The 20,625-nt window shown below is 39.1% G+C and overlaps 1 protein-coding gene across 2 annotated transcripts in view; it reads left to right on the top strand.

Annotated features, from left to right (window-relative positions):
* Window positions 1-20,625, top strand: part of L3MBTL4 (L3MBTL histone methyl-lysine binding protein 4) — a 450,084-nt gene that overhangs the window by 151,465 nt on the left and 277,994 nt on the right. For both annotated transcript variants that reach the window (XM_043558331.1, XM_043558332.1), the window contains 2 exons: window positions 18,757-18,861; window positions 20,164-20,299. In XM_043558331.1, the coding sequence (XP_043414266.1) occupies window positions 18,757-18,861; window positions 20,164-20,299 (241 nt within the window). The remainder of the gene's footprint in view (window positions 1-18,756; window positions 18,862-20,163; window positions 20,300-20,625) is intronic.

Below are 20,625 nucleotides of genomic sequence, written 5' to 3' on the forward strand. Positions count from 1 at the left end.
CGCTGTGTCTGAGTCAGACCTGTGTATGTGTGTCTCCAGACCAGGGTTCTCTCTTCCTTCCACTGCAGATTGAAGCACATGTTAGGGTGTTAGGCTGGAGTGTGCTCTCATTTCCAGAGCTGGTGACAGAGAGCTGCTAGGTTCTGGCCAGTGCCTGCATTCTTCCATCAGCTCCGCCAGTGAGTGTAGTAACACTATTGCTCAGTTTCTCCTTTAGGACACAACACTTAGTGCAAGAACCCCTGCAGAACAGAGAATTTCTCCCCCAGATTTTCCCTCGTGACCTAGCATTAACTAAAAAAACCTCTAAGCAGCAAATGTGAGATTTCTGTTCCTGAAATAAATCCATATGGTAATATTGGGAACTGTGTAATAATAGGTTATGGTTCATAAAGCTTTCTCCCTTGACTTTATAGAGATCTGATTAAAGAGGTACTGGCAAGTCCTAAGGGAGGGAACATGTGGCGTGTAAAGACAGGTGTGGGTTCCCTTTGGAGGGTGTAACTAGCATCCATGAGTCTGTCCACTCAGTAAAGATGAGCAGTGAGTAGGAGATAATCTTTGAGGATTCCTTGGCTAATAATGTGACTTCAAAATATGACTTTCTTGAGCTTGTGGACTCTAATTTTTGTTGACTCTGAAAGTGACTGTAAAGTGTTAGCATGTGAGAAAGTGGGCATGTCTGATGTGTCGACATGCCTCTCTCTTCACTCATAAGTTAACAGTCAAGCTACTCATGTTTTTGAGGCTCTTTCTGTAAAAAGCACCATGTAAGATCTGGACTGAAACACTAAGGAGTTTATTACATGGTTGCTTAAAATCTTGCCATCCTATTTGGGATGTAAGATATGCCCTAAAATGCGACAACAATATGAGGTAGAATATTCTTCTCAGTGGAATGTACAAGTCGTGAGTTTCCTGGGTGTTCCATGCAGAGGTGGGATCTCATCCATCCCTGAACAAGGAGAAAGCTTACCAGTTATTACCTCTGATTTGTCCTGATGACTGAAGATCTTTGCGCTCAAGATACAGTGTTACTCTGACTGCACATTTATATTCTAAGATGAAATAACGTGGTTTATAACTGAAAATAAGTTTCAGTAGAGAATAAAAAGGGCCAGTATTCTAAGAAGGATGATCAGATTAAACTCGGTTTTGGATTGGCATTGTGCTCTTGACTGTTCCTGTCCATTTTTATTGTGTAAATATTATAATAATGGTGTTCAGGTCGGCCAGCTGAGATGGAACTTCTCAGCTTTTGAAAACTGAAATAGTTGAAAATAAAATGAAATAGTTTGCATATCCTGAATAGAAAACTATTAAAATATATTAAGTATTGCTTTACTTTTAATATATAATTTCCATCCTAATATTCAACTTTTAGAAGATGTACCAGTGACACAGAGACATACACATGTGATCAGTTCCGTCATGCAAACCAGACATATATATATATATACACACACACATATATATATGCATATATATACATATATTTGGAATGACAGAGGCTTTTATACTTTTTTTATTAATTTACATTCAAGTTAGTTAGCATATAGTGCAACAATGATTTCAGGAGTAGATTCCTTAATGCCCCTTACCCATTTAGCCCATCCCCCCTCCCACAACCCCTTCAGTAACCCTCTGTTTGTTCTCCATATTTAAGAGTCTCTTCTGTTTTGTTCCCTTCCCTGCTTTTATATTATTTTTGTTTCTCTACCCTTATGTTCATCTGTTCTGTGTCTATAAGTCCTTGTATGAGTGAAGTCATATGATACTTGTCTTTCTCTGACTAAGTTCACTTAGCATAATACCCTCTAGTTCCATCCATGTAGTTGCAAATGGCAAGATTTCATTCTTTTTGATTGCTGAGTAATACTCCATTGTATATATACCACATCTTCTTTATCCATTCATCCATCAATGGACATTTGGGCTCTTTCCATACTTCGGCTATTGTTGATAGTGCTGCTATAAACATGGGGGTGCATGTGTCCTTTCGAAACAGCACACCTTTATCCCTTGGATAAATGCCTAGTAGTGCAATTGCTGGGTCCTAGGGTAGTTCTATTTTTAACTTGTTGAGGAACCTCCATACTGTTTTCCAGAGTGACTGCACCAGCTTGCATTCCCACCAGGTGCAAAAGAGATCCTCTTTCTCCACATCCTCGCCAGCATCTCTTGTCGCCAGCATCTCTTAGCCATTCTGACAGGTGTGAGGTGGTATCTCATTGTGGTTTTGATTTGTATTTCCCTGATGATGAGTTATGTGGAGCATTCTTTCATGTGTCAGTTGGCCATCTGGATGTCTTCTTTGGAGAAGTGTCTATTCATGTCTTTTGCCCATTTCTTCACTGGATTATTTGTTTTTTGGGTGTTGAGTTTGGTAAGTTCTTTATAGATTTTGGATACTAAGCCTTTATCTGATATGTTGTTTGCAATTATCTTCTCCCATTCCGTCAGTTGCCTTTTACTTTTGCTGATTGTTTCCTTCTGTGTGAAGAAGCTTTTTATTCTGATGATGTCCCAATAGTTCATTTTTGCTTTTGTTTCACTTGCTTCCAGAGACGTGTTGAGTAAGAAGTTGCTGCAGCCAAGATCAAAGAGGTTTTTCCTGCTTTGTCCTCTATGATTTTGATGACTTCCTGTCTTACATTTAGGTCTTTCATCCATTTTGAGTTTATTTTTGTGTATGGTGTAAGAAAGTGGTCCAGGTTCATTTTTCTGCATGTCGCTGTCCAGTTTCCCCAGCACCATTTGCTGAAGAGACTGTCTTTATTCCATTGGATATTCTTTCCTTTGTCAAAGATTAGTTGGCCATACGTTTGTGGGTCCATTTCTGGGTTCTCTATTCTGTTCCATTGATCTGAGTGTCTGTTTTGGGGACAATGTGTATATTTTTTAAAAAGCGTATGCTTATTTTATTTGCACACAAGGTTTTTGCATGTCTATAGGTCTATTTTGAATTTATTTTTGTATAAGACAAAGTGAAGTTCTTTATAATTTATGATTTATTTTACCATCTGGGGTAGTGAGTTTACAAGGATGTAAACACCTTCTGTTGTCAGAAAATGTAAAAACATTTTGTCTTCATTACTGGTGAAATGCGCCTATCTTGATTTGACTCACACTACAATATTTTTCTTTTGTTTTGAAGTTGGTTCCAAAACTTTTCTCTCATATCTCTCCCTGCCAGTCATCTAACCATCCGCCGTATCTTCCCAAAGCATTCCTCCTGACCTGTTGCCTATCACAAATTCAAATATGCCAGCCAGGAATCAAAGTCCCCACCGTCTAGCCCTCTCTGCAGAGGCACATCCACACAGAGCTTCTTCCGTGCCTGCCAGGCTGGTCCACGCATAGACCATTCAGAGTCTTTATCCAAGTGTGAGGTCTCTGTGTCTCTTGTTCTCTGATCTTCCTTTGGAGGTCCATGCCCCCCCAAACCCTTTCCTTTCCTGAAGCTGTCCCACCCTGCACTCTAATCTGTGGACTTGGCAGCCTCTGTCTGCCCAGCTCATGCTGGTGGGAGTGAAGGTCGGGGACAGTGTAGGACTAGCAAGAAGGCAGGTGCCACCCCCAGTGTAATCTGCCCATGAGCAAGTGGGACCTCCACCTATACCTGTCCCTGCACTCTGGAGGCAAGTCTGACTGGAGGAGTACAGCTCCTGCCCTTGTGCTAAACCGCCCTTGTCCCACAAACCACTCTTCCCCGTTGTCCTTAGTCACTGGCCCAGAAAGCTCTGATTTTTATGCCCAGCAGATGTTCCTGTCTCCCAGCCAGTGTTGGATAGCCAAGCAAATAGGCTAAATGCGTGCTTTAGGTCCCTGCAGGTCAGAGACAGTTACATATTTTAATATGATTGGTATTTCAGGACAAGATGAAAGTTGTCCTGGAAAAACTAAAACTCTCCTAGGCTTCTCAATATGTCTTTTATAGTGTAGTATATAGTTGTAGTTTGAATTTTATGTAGCAAGGGAATTGTTGCTTTCTTTCTTTCTTTCTTTCTTTCTTTCTTTCTTTCTTTCTTTCTTTCTTTCTTTCTTCTATTGTAACAAATTACAATAAACTTAGTGGTTTAAAACAACACAAATTTATTATCTTAAGTTCAGCAAGTCAAAAGTCTAAAATGGGTCAACAGGGCTATGTTCCTTCTGCAGGCTGTAGGGGAGAATCTGTTTCCTTGCTTTTTGTAGCTTCTAGAGGCCACCTGCATTTCTTAACTTGTGGACCCACATCACTGCAACCTCTTTCCATGGTCACATCTCCTTCCCTGGTCCTTCGGCATCCCTTCTGCAAGGACCTTTGTGATGACATTGGGCCCACGTGGATAATCCAGGGTAACCTCTCCATCTTGAGATTCCCCACTTAATCACATCCGCACAGTCCCTTTTGTCCTGTAACATACTGTATTCACACATTCAGGGATTAGGACATGGCTGTGTTTGGAAGCCACTGCCCACAGGTGCATCCCCTTTCCACTGCTGGGCTGATCTGACCCTGGCCAGAGTGACTTCTCATGGCCAGCCCCCTCCTGTCATTCTCTTGTGATCTCTGCAGCACGCCCTGTGGCAAAACAAGGGATGCATCATCCTTAGCTCAACATATGGGTCCCTTCTTTCCCCAGCCAGCATGCACAGCTGCTTGGCCTTAACCTCTGCTTCCTGAGAGTGTACTTTCTCCTCTGCCAGACCCACTTCTCCATCCCTCAGGGTCAGTGGGCCCAGCCTCCTCCTGCCTCCTGCCTGCTCATTAGTATTTTGTCACGCACCCAGCCTTCCTCCCTTGAGGTTTATGCCTTCTCCTCCCTACTGTTTCCACCCCTATTACTTCATTGGATTGTGCATGTGCATGGTTGTGTGTGTGCACACTCACGTGCTGTGCTCCTGAGTCTTCCTCTTCTCCTGCCACAGTCTTGTTCTCATCCTTGCACATCCTTTGCCCACATGAGCACCTGGTACCTTGAGTCCCTCCCCCCAGGGCCTGACCCTCCTTTCCAGCACAGTCCACCAATGCACGCCACACTTGCATAGATCAGAACCAAACACCTTCTGCAGTGTGGACCTTTATTTTTATAAGTTTATTTATTTACTTTTGAGGGAGAGAGAGAGAGAGAGAGAGCGCTCGCATGGGAGGGGCAGACAGAGAATCCCACGCAGGTTCCGAGCTGTCAGCACAGAACTCAACTTGAGGCTCGAACTCACAAACCGTGAGATCATGTCCTGAGTGAAATCAAGAGTTGGAGGCTTAACTGACTGAGCCACTCAGGTGCCCCTGCAGTGTGGACCTTTAAGTCCCACTTTGTGGTCCCGTCCACTGCCAGTGCAGCCTTTTCTTCCCCTTATTTTCACAACACCAGTTTTTCCTTTCATTGACACTTGTGGTTGTTGAATTTGTCCTTTTTCTTCCTTCTGGCTTCACACCTGCCCCTGCCAAGCTAGGCCCCCTGTGTCCATCATTTCAGCCACTCTCTTGCCAGGATCTTCAACTGCCTTGTCCCCCTGTCATCCTCTCCCCATATGTGACCGCCCAAACCCCGGCTCTGGATGAATCATGTGTGCCTAACTTCTGCACCTAACTAAGCCACCAGGCACTGCTGGAGAAGAACCACAAAGCCTTGCAGATTGGTGGCACTGCAGACCTACAGTCTGCTGAGAGGGCAGTGCCTGGGCATCTTTCTGGGTCATCAGTCTGAGCGCCACCTGTTTCCTAGGAAAGCTCTTCTCTCAGGCACCTGCCCTCTCTCCCTCCCTCCCAGCAGAAGGAGTCAGTCCCTTGATGGATGTGCTGTGTCCTTCCTCCACTTCCTGCCACAAACTGTGACTCACACCTATTCATACATCTTTCCCGGGTTGGACTGGAAGAAATCTTCCTGCTCCTCGTCCCTTTACCTATGCTCTGGAGCTTTCCAGTTTCTGCTTTTCCAGAGAGAATTCATCCACTACCCGTCAGTCATCTCATGTCCTGCTTGTAAGTTGCCTTCCCTTCTGAATGTTTATATCTAGAACATAAGTATGCCTGTCTGTGCCATCTTTAGGAAAGCATGCTGTCCCTTGGTCCTGCCCTCCTCTCAATAGCTCATCTCCTTAGTCTGGTCTAGCTTCTTGAAATGTTCACCTGAATTCTCTCTTTTCTTCATTTTCTAAACTTTACCCACCCTCCAAGCACTGCATCCTGGCCCTTACTTCAACCACTGCCGAAACTGTGCCCACAGATGATTTCATCCTTGACTTGACTTACACCTTGACTTACATCCTTGACTTACACCCCCTCTGCTCCAGGACTCTGTCCGTGGTCAGCTGCTGCTTTTGCTTGTTCCCAGCCACTCCTCACCAGGTGCTTCCGAAAGTCCTCCTCTTCTCCTGGGCTTCCATCTAGGGCCCCATTCTACATGGCTCCCGGGGCATCTCATCCATCCCCGTAACTCGAGTTCTGACTAGACCTCATGGAGGCCATAACCTCCCAGACCTTTCTCTTGGTCTTCTGGCCTCTTCCCCAGCGTGGCCCTCAGCAGGCTTACACTCAGTACATGAAGACCGATTCCTCTTCTCAGTCTACCTGTGTGAGTCTGCTTCATGGGCTCCTCATCCTTGGGAAGGGCCTTCTACTCTCATTGCCCTGTGGCCAGCTGCCATTCCTCCTCTCTCTGCTTGAGTATGTCTGGCAATCTAGTCTGCTCAGGTTTTGCCCCTTCAGTTTCTTCTCTCGGCCCCTACCATTACTGCCTTCATTTGGGAGTAAGCCCTCCACTTCATTTTGATAACAACTGTAACAGATTTGTATTGCTGGAATGATTGTTGTAAATTGTGGTTCTGGTTGTCATTTGTGTACATAGCATGTCTGATGGCTTTTTATGTTGTTCTGTGTGATTGCACACAAGTGTGTTTTGTGTCTGGGTAGAACTGTAATCTCTGTGAAGACTGATTGGGTTTCTTTCTTTTTTAAAAATTCCCTCTGCTTTGTGATTCTCTGGGAGAGGTGCACTTTTGAGCATCTTTAATTGGCTTGGTGCTTGGACATGTGCTTCCTCAATAAGGCCTTTAAATTTTTCTCCCCTCAATAGAAGAAGGACTCTGATGTGTTTCTCTGACTCTTAGTTTTTTAACTGAAAGTGGAAGATAGTATCACCCACTTCTTAGGGACTTTGAGGAATTACATAAAATGTATATAAAGCGTTTAGCACAATATAGTGACTGATGTATAGTTCACTTTATTAAATGCAAGAATTCATTTTCTAAATGTCTATTTATTTATTTTGAGAGAGAAAGTGGGGGAAGGGCAGTGAGAGAGGGAGAGAGAGAATCTCAAGCAGCTTCTGCAATGTCAACAAAGAGCCTGATGTGGGGCTTGATCTCATAGACCACAAGATCATGGCCTGAGCCAAAATCAAGAGTTGGAGGCATAATTGACTGAGCCACCCAGGTGCCCAAATGTAAGAATTCTTAAAATTATACTTCTCAGATTCTAGTCCTTTGCTCTCCCCAGAACTTTCTCGCTGCCCTTCTTGACAGTATTTATTCAGAACACTAGCCAGGACCAAGTCTCCCGAGACTTCATCCTCACTGGGACTTGCCTCTCTTTGACCACAGTAATGCTCTTGGCTGCCCCCATCAAGCATGGCCTATCAACTGAGGTGTTCCATCTCAGCTCCCTGATCTTCTGTGCTTCAGGGTGAATGTCAAGTCTGAAAACCACCCATCATTGGAGCTTCATCTGAAATCTTAGTGTTGATAGATACTGCTATTCCACATCTTCTACTCTTGTTGTGATGCTGCTCCTTCCATCTTTATGAGGAAAACAGATATATTTCCTCATTTGCTCTCCTTTGTCTCCTAAAGCAAGGCAAAATCATCATGTGGATTTAGTGTTTCTACTTTTTCTCCCCCTGCTTCCTTTAGCAACATCTTTTTCTTGGACACTCCTTAACACATTTTTGCATTATACCCTGTCCCTCTACATCTCTAAAATCTGTAGTAATCTGTTACGATTTTGGAAAGAAATACTTTGTGTCCTGATAAGGAAATTTCAGCCATCTGTAGGATGATGTGCTGTGGGGGGTTCTTTTGGAAAGAGCTGGGGGTAGTTGGGGAACAAAGACACCTTCCCAATTTAATCTCCTAATGGCCCTAGACATGACAGCTTTATTTGAACACACTGTTGTTCTCTCTCAACTTTCCTTATGAAGTCCAAGTGAAAGAATAGCTTACACACTCTCTCTAAATTTAACTTCTGTACCCAGACCTGAATTATATTTTTAAAAATCTATTTTTTAAATATGCCAGTACATTAAATAGAATCTGAAAAACCTGTGTCTGTGTTTTGTTTTTTATAAAGCCTGGATTTGTGTTTAGCTTTGCAGGTGCAGAAAAATGCTGCCATGAAAATTCGTATTTGTTATAACCCCCTGTAGAACAATTTCAGACAAGTAGGACTTTTTCAACCAAAACAGTTCAGTCAAATGTCAAGTTTTTGTGCTTTGAATGTGCTTCCAAATTACTTGCTAATCACTGAGAACCGTATTGTAGTTTTAATATAGATCCTTTTTAGATAATACTTTAAATATTAATCATTAGCCACATTGATGACCATGCATGGCTTTTTTGGTAGTTGTATAAACAAAAATGAAATACCTAATTATACTATGAATTCTCATGTGCTTAGAATCAGATTATAGTCTCTGTCCAGGTGCTCTGTCAAATACTTAAAGTGTGTGCTTGTTTGTTTTACTGTTTGTTTTTCTCTTCTGTATGTATTTTGCTGCCCCATTTTAAGATAACATCATTGATATTTAAGAGTTATCCTAGGAATAAAGAAGATGTGATACACACACACACACACACACACACACACACACACACACAATGGAATACATACATATATGTATGTGGAATATTACCTGGCAATCAAAAAGAATGAAACCTTGCCATTTGCAACAACATGGGTGGAACTAGAGTGTATTATGTTAAGTGAAATAAGTCAGCTAGAGAAAGAAGAATATCATATGATTTCACTCATGTGGAACTTAAGAAACAAAACAGATGAACTTAGGAAAAGGGAAGGAAAAATAAGATAAAAACAGAGAGGGAGGCAAACCATAAGAGACTCTTAAATACAGAAAACAAACAGGGTTTCTGGCATGGTGTTGGGTGGGGGGATGGGCTAAATGGGTGATGGGCATTAAGGAGGGCACTTGTGATGAGCATTGGGTGTTATATATAAGTGATGAATCACTAAATTCTATTCCTGAAATCATTATCACACTATATGTCAACTAACTTGGATTTAAATTTTAAAAAAATTAATTAAAAGAAAGAGTTCTAGGGAAAAAACATGTTTTGAAGAAAATACTGTGTGTATTATATTCACACCTTTGGTTGGGGTTTAAATCACAAGGCATATTGAGGGCAGAGAAAGAAGTATATTTTAAAACTAGACTCCTTGCAAAGTGAAGTCATTTAAGCTGATTAATGGCTGGGACTCTGAAGAACGGAGAGAATTCTCATTCATGTTCATTTCTCATGTTCTCTAAAGCTGTAAGTTCTGGGGCAAAACTGAAGATCCATCCTGAACTTGTAGCTCAGGTATTTTTCCTATTCTTAGAATCCACTTCTCTGTAATGGTGGGATTCAAAATACCAGAGGCCTGGGAAATGGTTTAGCACATCTGAAGTAGTGAGGCTGGACAGTCTGATCAGGATTGCCTGTTCCTTCTTGGGGTGGGGGAGGCTTGGCGCCCCTGTACAGTCTGCTTATCTGCAGTTCCAACTGGAAGCTGAATGTTGTGTTCAGAGATGTTCAGAGGAAAAGAAATTAAAAGAAGAAAATAGTGGTATTCAGAATCAAGAGTAGATAGTTTTCACAGCTCTTCTCTTTCAGTTAAAGCAAATTTATATTAGAAATATCTTTGTCTTTTTTCCCTAGAAGGGTTTAGTCATTTGGGGAAAAAAATATGTGGTTTATTGTTGTAGACACTACACTCAGATATTTGTGGCATCTACTCAGTGATGGCCAGTGAATTATCAGACAACTTCAGAAGTTATTTTTAAAAGTTGTTCCTATGCAGTATTTTATTTTATACTGTGTGGGTTCTTTCTCTTTGTTCATAAAGATTTTTGTTGGTATAAAGCTTCCTAAATCCAACAGTATATCACCCACTCTGCTAAGTGTTTTCTTTTTGTTTCTGAGACTATAAATCAGTCAGTGGGTAGGTTAGGGTAACTGGATTTACACACACACACACACCAGCCAAATTTCTTACTACCAATAAGGTCATTAGTTCTGGAGAAATGAGAATTTTTGCATCTGAGATTATAGTAAAATAGATTCACAAAAAAGCAGTAGGAATTATATCCACTAACTTATTAAAGAATACTTTTGTTGTATCATGAGTTCTGTGTTCTCTTTTTGTAGAATGCTTCTTGTTATAATCTTGGCAGCAGTTTGGGATACAGAATTAATCTATGAAAAATGTTCAAAATAACAAGGAAGTAGTCTCTAAAATGAGAGTTTAAAAATACACAATCAGCCATCCTTCACTGCCATCTTAACTGAAGCCTTGCAGCGAGTTATGTTTAATTATGTAGGTGATGATTTTTCCCCATTAGCCTAACAAATAGATGGCAAAAATAGGCATCAGTTGAAAAAGCAGGATTTGAAGCATGCCTTGTTGCCTGGCCTGTATATCCGTGATGAACAGCTGCGGTGAACTGCTTTGTCTGCTTAGCGAAGACTCCTAAATATGTTGTTTAGTCAGTGGATTGATTAATGACAGATTCCCTTAAAGGACAGCCATGTGGCTCTTAATCTTTTTTTAGGTCTGAGACCCTTTTGAACATCTAATGAAAGCTATTGATAATCTCCTTAGAGAAGTGCTTAGATCCATTTGCACACGAAATTTTAAGGAGGCTTCTAGAGTCCCTGAAGACATCATAGATGCCACTCTTACTCCACCATTAAAGTCATGGACCCCGCCCCTGCCCCACCATTAAAAACAGCTACATTAAGGTGTAGTTTAGGCAAGAATAGAAAAACAAATGTGCATATGTACATGATTGGATGCTCTGTGTGAGTGCGTGTATGTATATATGGATGTATATCTGTGTCTATCTATAGATTTACATATATTCAAGATCTCCATTTTCTCTGTGATTAAAACCAGAGGAAGCCAGGAGGGATTCTAATATTCCTGATAGGTTCTAGTGTTAGCTCAGGTGAAAATCATAAAGCTCCCTGAGGAGAAAGCAAGAAAGGAGTTTCATAACCCCTCATAGTCTGCCAGTATTTGCAGTGAATAGACTTGAAAGATGAAAGATTCATTGCAAGATACTGTACCGGGGGTTGGGGGGGGGAGGCTTTGAAGCTTTAGTAATGCACCAGAAAGTTGGAATTGAAAAGTAGGTACAAAAATGTCATTGTCCACGAGCTGTCTATAAAGTCCTTGAAGGTATCAGGAGATATTGGTAACATTATAAAAGTAAAAATTATCACATTATGGAAAATTTGGGTATTTCTTCCAAGCCTGAAACCTGGGTGCCAGTTTAAAATTCCCTGCCATCTTTGTCCTCTGCATCCAGCCGGTCATCAGGTACTGCCTGTCTTGTCTCCTGCGTGGGTGGTGAACCTGCCCCTCCCGCCTGTTCCCAGCTCCGGCTCTGCATTGGTTGTGGTCCTCATTGTCACTTGTCCAGCCTCCTGCAGTGTTCTGGATTGCGGTTCAGCACACGGACCCGGGTTTGAATTTGCAGTCCAGGTTTTTACTGACTAGCTGTGAACGTCTCTGAGCCTCATAGGTGACATGGGGATTGTATAGTTCCAGTACAGTGAGTTTTAAGGCTTAAATGAGCGGAATTAGGTACTATACATGGCACATGGCAAATTCTCAATTATCGGTAGATATTAAAAGCCTCCGTAAGCATCTTTCCTATTTCTAGTCTTGCTATTTTTTACGTTAATTCTCCATACTGCCACTAATAAGATCTTTACAGAATGCAAGAATTTTTTTTTCCTCCCCTCTGCTTAAAAGCTTTTTCTGGCAATTCATTGACTAAGAATAAACTGAAAGTTCCTTAACAAGACACACAAGGCTTCTTGGGACCTATGTCCTATCTACTTGCCTGGCATCATCATCACTTAGTTTTGTGTGTGGGGGGGGGCGCACACTGATTTTTGAAAACTAATTATAATGCCATTTAAAAATTCTAATAAGACAGAAGAGTGTAAAAAGGCTTTCTCTCTGCTGGCTCCCCTTTCTAGGTGAGCCACTCAAAATGATTTCATGTATATACTTCCAGGTGTGTATTATGTAGTTATGCAGCTATGTGAATAATGCTTATATAAATAGTTGTGTTCTACTCATCTGATGCTTGCTTTATATGTATCAGTATGTCATGGCTATCATGACACCTCAGCAAATTCAGGTCTTTTTTAATAGTGGCATTGTATTCCATTGTATTGTGTCTGTTTTCTCTCCCTCTGAAGTTAGTTTTGCATACATTGCTGTGGTAGGCTTATAATTGAGTTAGTCTTCCCAGATGGATACTCACGTGTCCTAATGATAGTTCCGTTTACTCCCCTGGCTTAAAGTGCCACCTTTAGTCCATATTAAGTTCTCATATGGCATTTGGGGATCATTTAATGGTCATATAGTACATATTCAGACCACATATTTTAGAGATTTTAAAAACTCATTCTACATTTTAATTATAAAATAAAAGTTTAAGAATTGTTGAAGTCTTTAGTGAGTGTGATGATGTTGATCTAGTATACTGATTACTCACTCATACACTAAAGCCAGACACACATTGTGGTCTCAGGAGGCACATTACGTAACCTCTTGTGCCCCAGTTTCATTATCAGTAAAATGTACATAATGCCTATTTCATATGGTTTTTATGATGATTTAATGAATTGGTATTTATAAAGTGCTTAGAACAGGATCTGGCCCAGAGTTAAGTGCTACATAAGTATTTGTATGAAAGCCATCTGTACATGGCCTGATAAAGGACAGTTCAAGCTCTATACACATCCCTTCTTGTTCCTTATTCCTCAGTTTGTTTAGTGAGATAATTGTACCTATTATAAGTTGTTGGCTATGATAGCAAGTGTTTGGTGGTCCTTCAGATAGACCTGTATTGTCCTGGATATTTCGATCAAATGTAAATTTGGACTCCTTTTGTTTTATCAAATGTTAAGTTAACAAGAATATCACCCTCAAAACCTGGCAGGCTGATTCTCTCTACTTCTTGTAACTTCTCTTTCATTGTATTTGTCTTAGGAGAATGTTTCTTCATGTTCCCTTCTGCGGTATTTGAATGATTTTTTATGCTACCAATTACATGACTGATTGTTTCCCCATTGAGTAAAAAAAAATCATCAAGTGTTGACCAAGAGTTAAATTCTCTGTGGTCAAGTTGTTTATATCACAGTTTGCCTACATAAGACTTCTTGCTATCTTACCTGTCACATTTAAAATCGTGGCATTTCAGCCTAGGAGATACACATTGAGACAGTTTGAGATTTTGAAGATGTTGCTGAGATGAACCATCGAAGAAGAAGACCACTAGATTCATAGGAAGTGGTATTTGTTGTTATAAGAAATCTTGATACATCATCTGCATATAAAATCCATACAAACATCTTTCCTTTTGACGACCATCATGTGAAGGATTGGAAACCAGCAGCCTGTGGTCCTGGACCAGGCCTTTGCATGGCATGCTAAAAGTGTGTGCTTCAGTGGCTATGATTCCCTTACATGCCTAATTTCTCCCAATTCTTTTGGCACTGAACTGAGATCAGGGAAATACCACTGACTTCCAACTCTTGCCTGTGAATAAAATAGAATGCCTGTGGGCATTTAGGTAGAATCTTCCACTTAGATAATCGACACTGTTCTGTAACATATATCCAGCTAATGGTCTGCTGGTGCTGATGGCCACCAACCTGCTGCAGTCTGTAGAGTGGGTCAAAAATAATCATCATGAGCATAATCTCTCTTGTAATGAGGGTCTCAGTGATAAACAGAGGAAAATGTCCAGAATTTCTCACGCACACCCACCAAGTGTCCAAGAGCTGCTTATGCCATACATTTATGACTTGGGAGCAGAGATCTACTGGCACACACATGTGATGAAGAGTGCCTATGCATCAAACTTCATAATAGGGTTTTGCTATTAGCCTGTCTGCTTTGCTCTGGGCATGGTGTTTTGTTTTTGTTTTTCCTAATGCTCTGACTCATCTTACTTTTAAATAAAAGTGTGTAATTTGTACCTGCTCTTGCTATGTGGTATAGAACTGTGAGTAATTCTTCTTGTCTATCATCAGTGACAAAATTCATTATTTTGCAATTGTCTGGAAAAATAAAATGACGAAACAAAACAACTTAACTTCTGTACCCCAGAGTGCACGGTGCACCCTTGGAAATGCCCTTGAGGCCTCCACCAGGTTTTGTGTCTCTTGTTCCATTTCCACATCTGTCCGCAGCTGTGGAGCAAAGAGTTGGCAGAAGATTTGGGTCCTTAGTTACAATCTGCTGCTAAGCAGGTTGTGTGACCTTGAGAATGTCTCTTAACCTCTCTGGGTTTGAGTTTATTTATCTCTAAAAGTTTTTTTCAGGTCCACAGACCTTACGATTTTTTATGACTGAGTTTAACAGACTATTGTTTGCTTTATGTGTGATTCCAGCTCCCTTTTGTCATCATAAAATATAATTTTACAACATGGCTATCAGTTATGTTCATAAAATATATGATATTTAGAGAAGAAAAAAATTCAATGTGCTATGAATAAACCATTAAACAAAAGAGACTGATGAAAGACAATGCTATTTCTCACTAAATGCTGCCTTTCAGATTGTCAAAATGAATGTTTGGTTTTTTATTTGAAACCCTCCAAAGAATGCTGTAGTCATTTTAGCCATGCAGCGTCCCTTGCAATGTTATCTAAAGCTCCCAAATTTCACTCAAAAAAACCTCTGAAAAAGCTAACAAGAGTAATGTTGATCATCCTAACTCCTGGCTGTGAATTATTGTCAGTATCTTGAATTTGTCATTCACATGTGAAAAGAAAGTATAGTCCATTCCATAGAATACTGGTTCCTCCCCGTCTCCAGTTTTGTATTTGAAGTTTTTTTTTTAAATTTTTTTTTTAACATTTATTTATTTTTGGGACAGAGAGAGACAGAGCATGAACGGGGGGGGGGGGGCAGAGAGAGAGGGAGACACAGAATCGGAAACAGGCTCCAGGCTCTGAGCCATCAGCCCAGAGCCTGACGCGGGGCTCGAACTCACAGACCGCGAGATCCTGACCTGGCTGAAGTCGGACGCTTAACCGACTGCGCCACCCAGGCGCCCCTGAAGTTTTGTTAAAACATGAAAAATGTTCTCTCAGTTTTTAGTAGCTTCTTAAATTTCCTTTCAGCATTATTAGTATACTCCCCGTGTCTCGCCTTCCCCTTTGCTTTCTTATCAGTGTTGTGTGTACACACATGTATGTGTGTGCAGTGCTTTTGAAGTTAACCAAGAAAATTTCAAAGCAGCGAACAGGAGGCAGTCACACAAAACCTGTTACATACAATCTGCGGGAAAACAGAGTAGATGTGAGAAGAAGGCTGGGGGAATTAAACACACACATCACATTTATTTTTGCAGAAATAAAATATTCTCGAGAAATCATTCATTCTTGCCATTTCATTTTGGGTTTTGTCATCCTTTAAGTTTCTCCTTGGAAGCTTCTAAAATGATCTGTGAATGTTCTTAACGACATTTTACAAGCCAATTTATAAAGCTATGAAAACAATTTCATGTTCATATAAAAAAGGCATGCACCCAGCTGTAGAGGATGGTGGAGTAAACTATGATACATACACACAGTGGAGTAAAATGCAGCTGTGAAAAAGAATGTGGACGTCACTGTGACCTGACATGGAGTGATTTCCAGGGGACATTAGGAAGTGAAAAAAGACACGTGCAAAATAGTATGTATAGTATGCTACCTTTTGTGTCAGAAGGAAGGGAAAAATAAGACAAAACATAAACATAAGTGTTTATTTTTACAAAATGAAATCCAGGAAGGACAGGCCGAAAAACAGCGAGGTTGGTTACCTATAAGAGGTGGAGTGTGGCGGATAGGATATGGGAGGGAGAGGCACTTCTTTGAGAACTTTTTTTGTATAGCTTTAATTTTTGGAAGCATGTTAACATTCTACATATTAAGAGATAAAAATAAATTATTAAGAACCGAAAGCACATTTAAATCAACGAACTCGACCATATTTCAAGTGAATACCATAACTGCACTAAAGACAGAGAAAAACATGAATCCAAGTAGTATATGAACACAGTTTTTAACTATATACCCCATTCTTGGATGGCAGGGCAGGGAGGGAGAATTGCAAGCAAATCTTGAAATTTTTCTGTAGATATGTTTATTATAGGAGTGTAGGTGATAGTCCTGAAACTCTAACAGATACACTATAGAATTCAGTATATGAATACATGTGTGGACCTGGTTGGAGGAAAAAGACAAAAGTGGATGGAAAAAGGCAGAATAAGCCCATTAGGGATGGATTGGAATTAGACTTATCTGTCTGAACTTGACGTTTATAAAGTATACATAAGTATGCATATATGTACATATATGTGTAAATGTTTATTATGTATGTGAATGTGTGTTTTCTATGTGACTATATAATGAAGGAGTTTGACAACACTGTAATTTTGTGATCAAAATTAACATCACCAGAAAGAGGAGTCATGGATATCATCATGTGGCTCCAGATGTGATCTCCTGAGGACACATCATCACCCATATAGTATACTGGCAGAAAATGCATAACCCGAATGTAATCATGAGGAAACATCTGACACATCCAGAATGAGAAACTTTCTATTTAACAGAACGTTGGAAGGGAAATACTATGTTCTTTAAAAATGTCAATGTTATAAAAGATAAATAGTATGAAAAATGTTCCAGATTAAGGGAGAGTAAAAAGACATATCAACTAAATTTAATATCTGACCCTAGACTGAATCCTGTTCTGTAGGGGGACAATGTTACAAAGTGCATTGTTGGATAAGTTGGAAACATTGGAATATGAATGGAAGATTAGTTAACAGTATATAAATGTTAAATTTACAGAAGTTGATAACTGAACTGTTGTTATGTAAGAGAATATTCCTGTTCTTGGGGAATGTACACTGCCTGCTCTTTGGGAAAATCATTTAGTACTTAAGGGTAAAGGGCTCTCGAATGATTTAGAAAAAATCATAAGTACATGTATATGTATTGTGTATATCTATATCTGTGTACATACACAGATGTATGAGAGAGGGAACAAAGAGAAATGATAAAACAAATGAGGTCTTCTACTATTGTTAAGAATAACTGGGTCTAGGCAAAGGCTATGCATGTTCTCTGTATTATTTTGTTCTTGCAACTTGTAAGTTTGACATTATATCCAAATGAAAATATTTTTTCCAAAAGAATAAATTTCACCCTAAAAATAAACACTAATATGTAACTAGTAATAAATAGTAATAAAATTAGTGATTAAAAATCAGCTCTTGATCTAATAGAACTACTAGATTTCAATCATTACTTTCTATTAGCATACTTATAATTTATCTGAAATTAAGAATAAATTGACTAGTAATGCTGAATCTGCTCAAAACTGCTCAAAAGTAATAATAATTTAGCAAGGCTGTGGGAAACAAGGCTAGTATTAAAGAAAATAATATGAATGGGAATACATTAAAGTCTATTACAAAATAGATTCCATTCACAGTAACAATAAACATTGAAAGGTATACAGAAATAAATGTAAGAAAGCATTTTTGAAGCCTGTTTGAAAATTTTAATAACATATGAAGTCTGTTTTAAAATTGTAAAAACATCTTGGACAAACAAAAGTGATTAGGTCAAATGGAGAGGGAACAAGCTCCTGAATTAGAAAACTCAATATGATAAAGATTGCTCTCTGGACAGTCATTATAAGCAAGTGAGACAATGTGATATAGGCAAATACACCAATGAACAGAATAGGAAGGCCAGAAATAGACCTACAGATATGTTGAAACATGATATAATAGTGATAACTTTGCTGAATAATGAAAACTGGAGACTATACCAAAAATTTTGCCGAATACTCCGTTTTCCGTATGAAAAAATAGATCCTACCTCACACCATAGAACAAAATTAATTCCAGTTGTGTTGTAGATTTGAATATTAAGAACAGAAGTTTTAAAAGAACACCAGAAGAATGTCCATGTAACTTCAGGGTTGTGAGGCATTTCATAGATTAGAAGTGCACACTGTACAGGGAATAATTGGTATATTTTACTACATTAAAATTAAAAAAAATTCTCTACAACAAAGTTATCATAAAGAAAACAAAGAGCCAAGTCATATACTGGGAATAGGTAATCATTATAATCAACAAATGATTATTTCCAGAGTGTGGCAAGAATTCCTTAAAATCACTAAGGAAAAACGGGCAAAAGGGATAAATGGGGAGTTCATAGGCCATGTAGTTTCTCATACGAACTGTTTCATAATGATCAAATGATCAAATGATCAAACACTCTTTGTGGGCCAAATATAGAAAAGCAGCCTTCTATCTTTAGAAGCTATCTTTAACTATATCACTGGGATTTCAAACTAGTACAGTAAGTTCTTGACTGTATGCATAGCCACACCAAGTGTTTTAATATCAAATTGTGACGATATTTCAGTAGCTAATGTTATATCATGAAATTTCATAGGACCAATCCTTTCCGGAGCATGAAAATGGTTTTCAGGTTGGAATGAGATTAGAAGGCATTGACCCCCGACATCCATCTGTATTCTGTGTACTGTCTGTAGCTGAGGTAAGAGATGGTGTTACTGTCTTGGGCTGAGTGCACAGTGACAGAAGAGAATTTTCTAGAGAATAATGAATTTGAGTGCTTTCTGTTATAAACAAGTTCCAGTACATTATGGATTAATTTTAGTCAGTGATGGGTGAAATACGTTTCTTAATGAATTTTTTTTCCTTCTCTGAAGATTAATCTTTTAATAAGTCCTTTATCACCAGCAGTTACCCTTGTTTCCATTGGTAAGTTTTCATCTGAGGTTGATGAAAATCAGTGAATCCCACAGTGTTACTTTTGTCTGTTAAAAGAGACATAATTATTTAAGTTTTAGCTGAACTAATGACATATGTGTATGAAAATGCCTATGCACATGAATTATATATTTATATAAATGCAAGCATTTTATGAAAATTATATAGAATGAAGAGCCATTGATGAAAGTAAATGGCTTATAAGATGTAATATTTACTAAACGTTTTATATTATTAAAATGATGAAAACTCTGTATTTTTAATAACCACATAAAAAACACTATTCACTTAATTTACTGATTGATTATAGCTATTAAAATTTGTATAGCATCTCTTAAGGGTGCATTCCACATTGTTTTATTATTTCCTTTATTAGGTATGCTAGATCCATATGTTAGAGTTGAAATGAGGCCATGTCCATTTTGGTTTTGCTCTGTACTTTAGCTTACACTGTCTTGGGATATGAATCCAAGCTAGACAACAGGAGGTGGGGTTTCTGAAAGCAATATTTAACAGGTATTGAATTAACAAATAAACTTTTTGATTGATGGAGATGTAAATTGACCTCAGATTTCTAGAATGAGTAAAAGGATATTTTTTTATAGAAAAAAATTCTAGATACTTAAAAGATAGTGTCTGTTTGTCAGCATTTTGCTTTATTCAGTTGTCCTCTTTAAATTTGTTTTTTTAATTTTTTTTAATGTTTATTTTATTTTTGAGAGAGAGAGAGAGACAGAGAGCCAGAGACAGAGTGGGGGAGGGGCAGAGAGAGAGGGAGAAAGAATCTGAAGCAGGCTCCAGGCTCCAAGGTGTCAGCACAGAGCCCAACGCAGGGCTCGAACCCATGAATCGCGAGATCATGATCTGAGCCGAAGTCGGATGCTCAAACTACTGAGCCACTCAGGCACCCCTCTAAATTTGTTTTTTTAACACAAACACATGTGTATGGAAGGATTTGTTCAAATATGTTGATGGAACTGACAGAATATATGACAATTTTGTTAATTTTGTGTACCCTTCAAATGTGTGACACTTAATGAAGGATTGTAAACATTCCATTTTACAGGTGTGTGGTTACCGCCTAAGACTTCATTTTGATGGTTATTTAAGCTGCTACGATTTTTGGACCAATGCTGGTTCCCCTGACATTCATCCAGTAGGGTGGTGTGAAAAGACCAAACATGAATTGCACATCCCTAAGGGTAAGCCAGGTTGGAAAGAGAGTTTGTTTTATTTTAACAACATTTTATGAAACACTAACAAGAGAGCCTGGTGTGAATTGATTTTCAAAATGAAAGTTTAACCCACAAAAAGCAGTAAGACTACAAGGACACCATTTTTATAAATGAATAAATGTCTTTAAAAGAAAAACACCATTGATTACTATGGTCAAATATTCTGATAAGGTACCTAAGGCAGAAATTAAATCTTATGAGTTACATAAAGTTTATTAAAACCTTATAAGGAATGAAGAAACTTATTTTTTATCACGATTGAAATGAAATATTTCACTTAGTCACTGATGTCA

This window comes from Prionailurus bengalensis, chromosome D3 (genome assembly GCF_016509475.1).
Source record: "Prionailurus bengalensis isolate Pbe53 chromosome D3, Fcat_Pben_1.1_paternal_pri, whole genome shotgun sequence".
NCBI classification, from domain to species: Eukaryota; Metazoa; Chordata; class Mammalia; order Carnivora; family Felidae; genus Prionailurus; species Prionailurus bengalensis.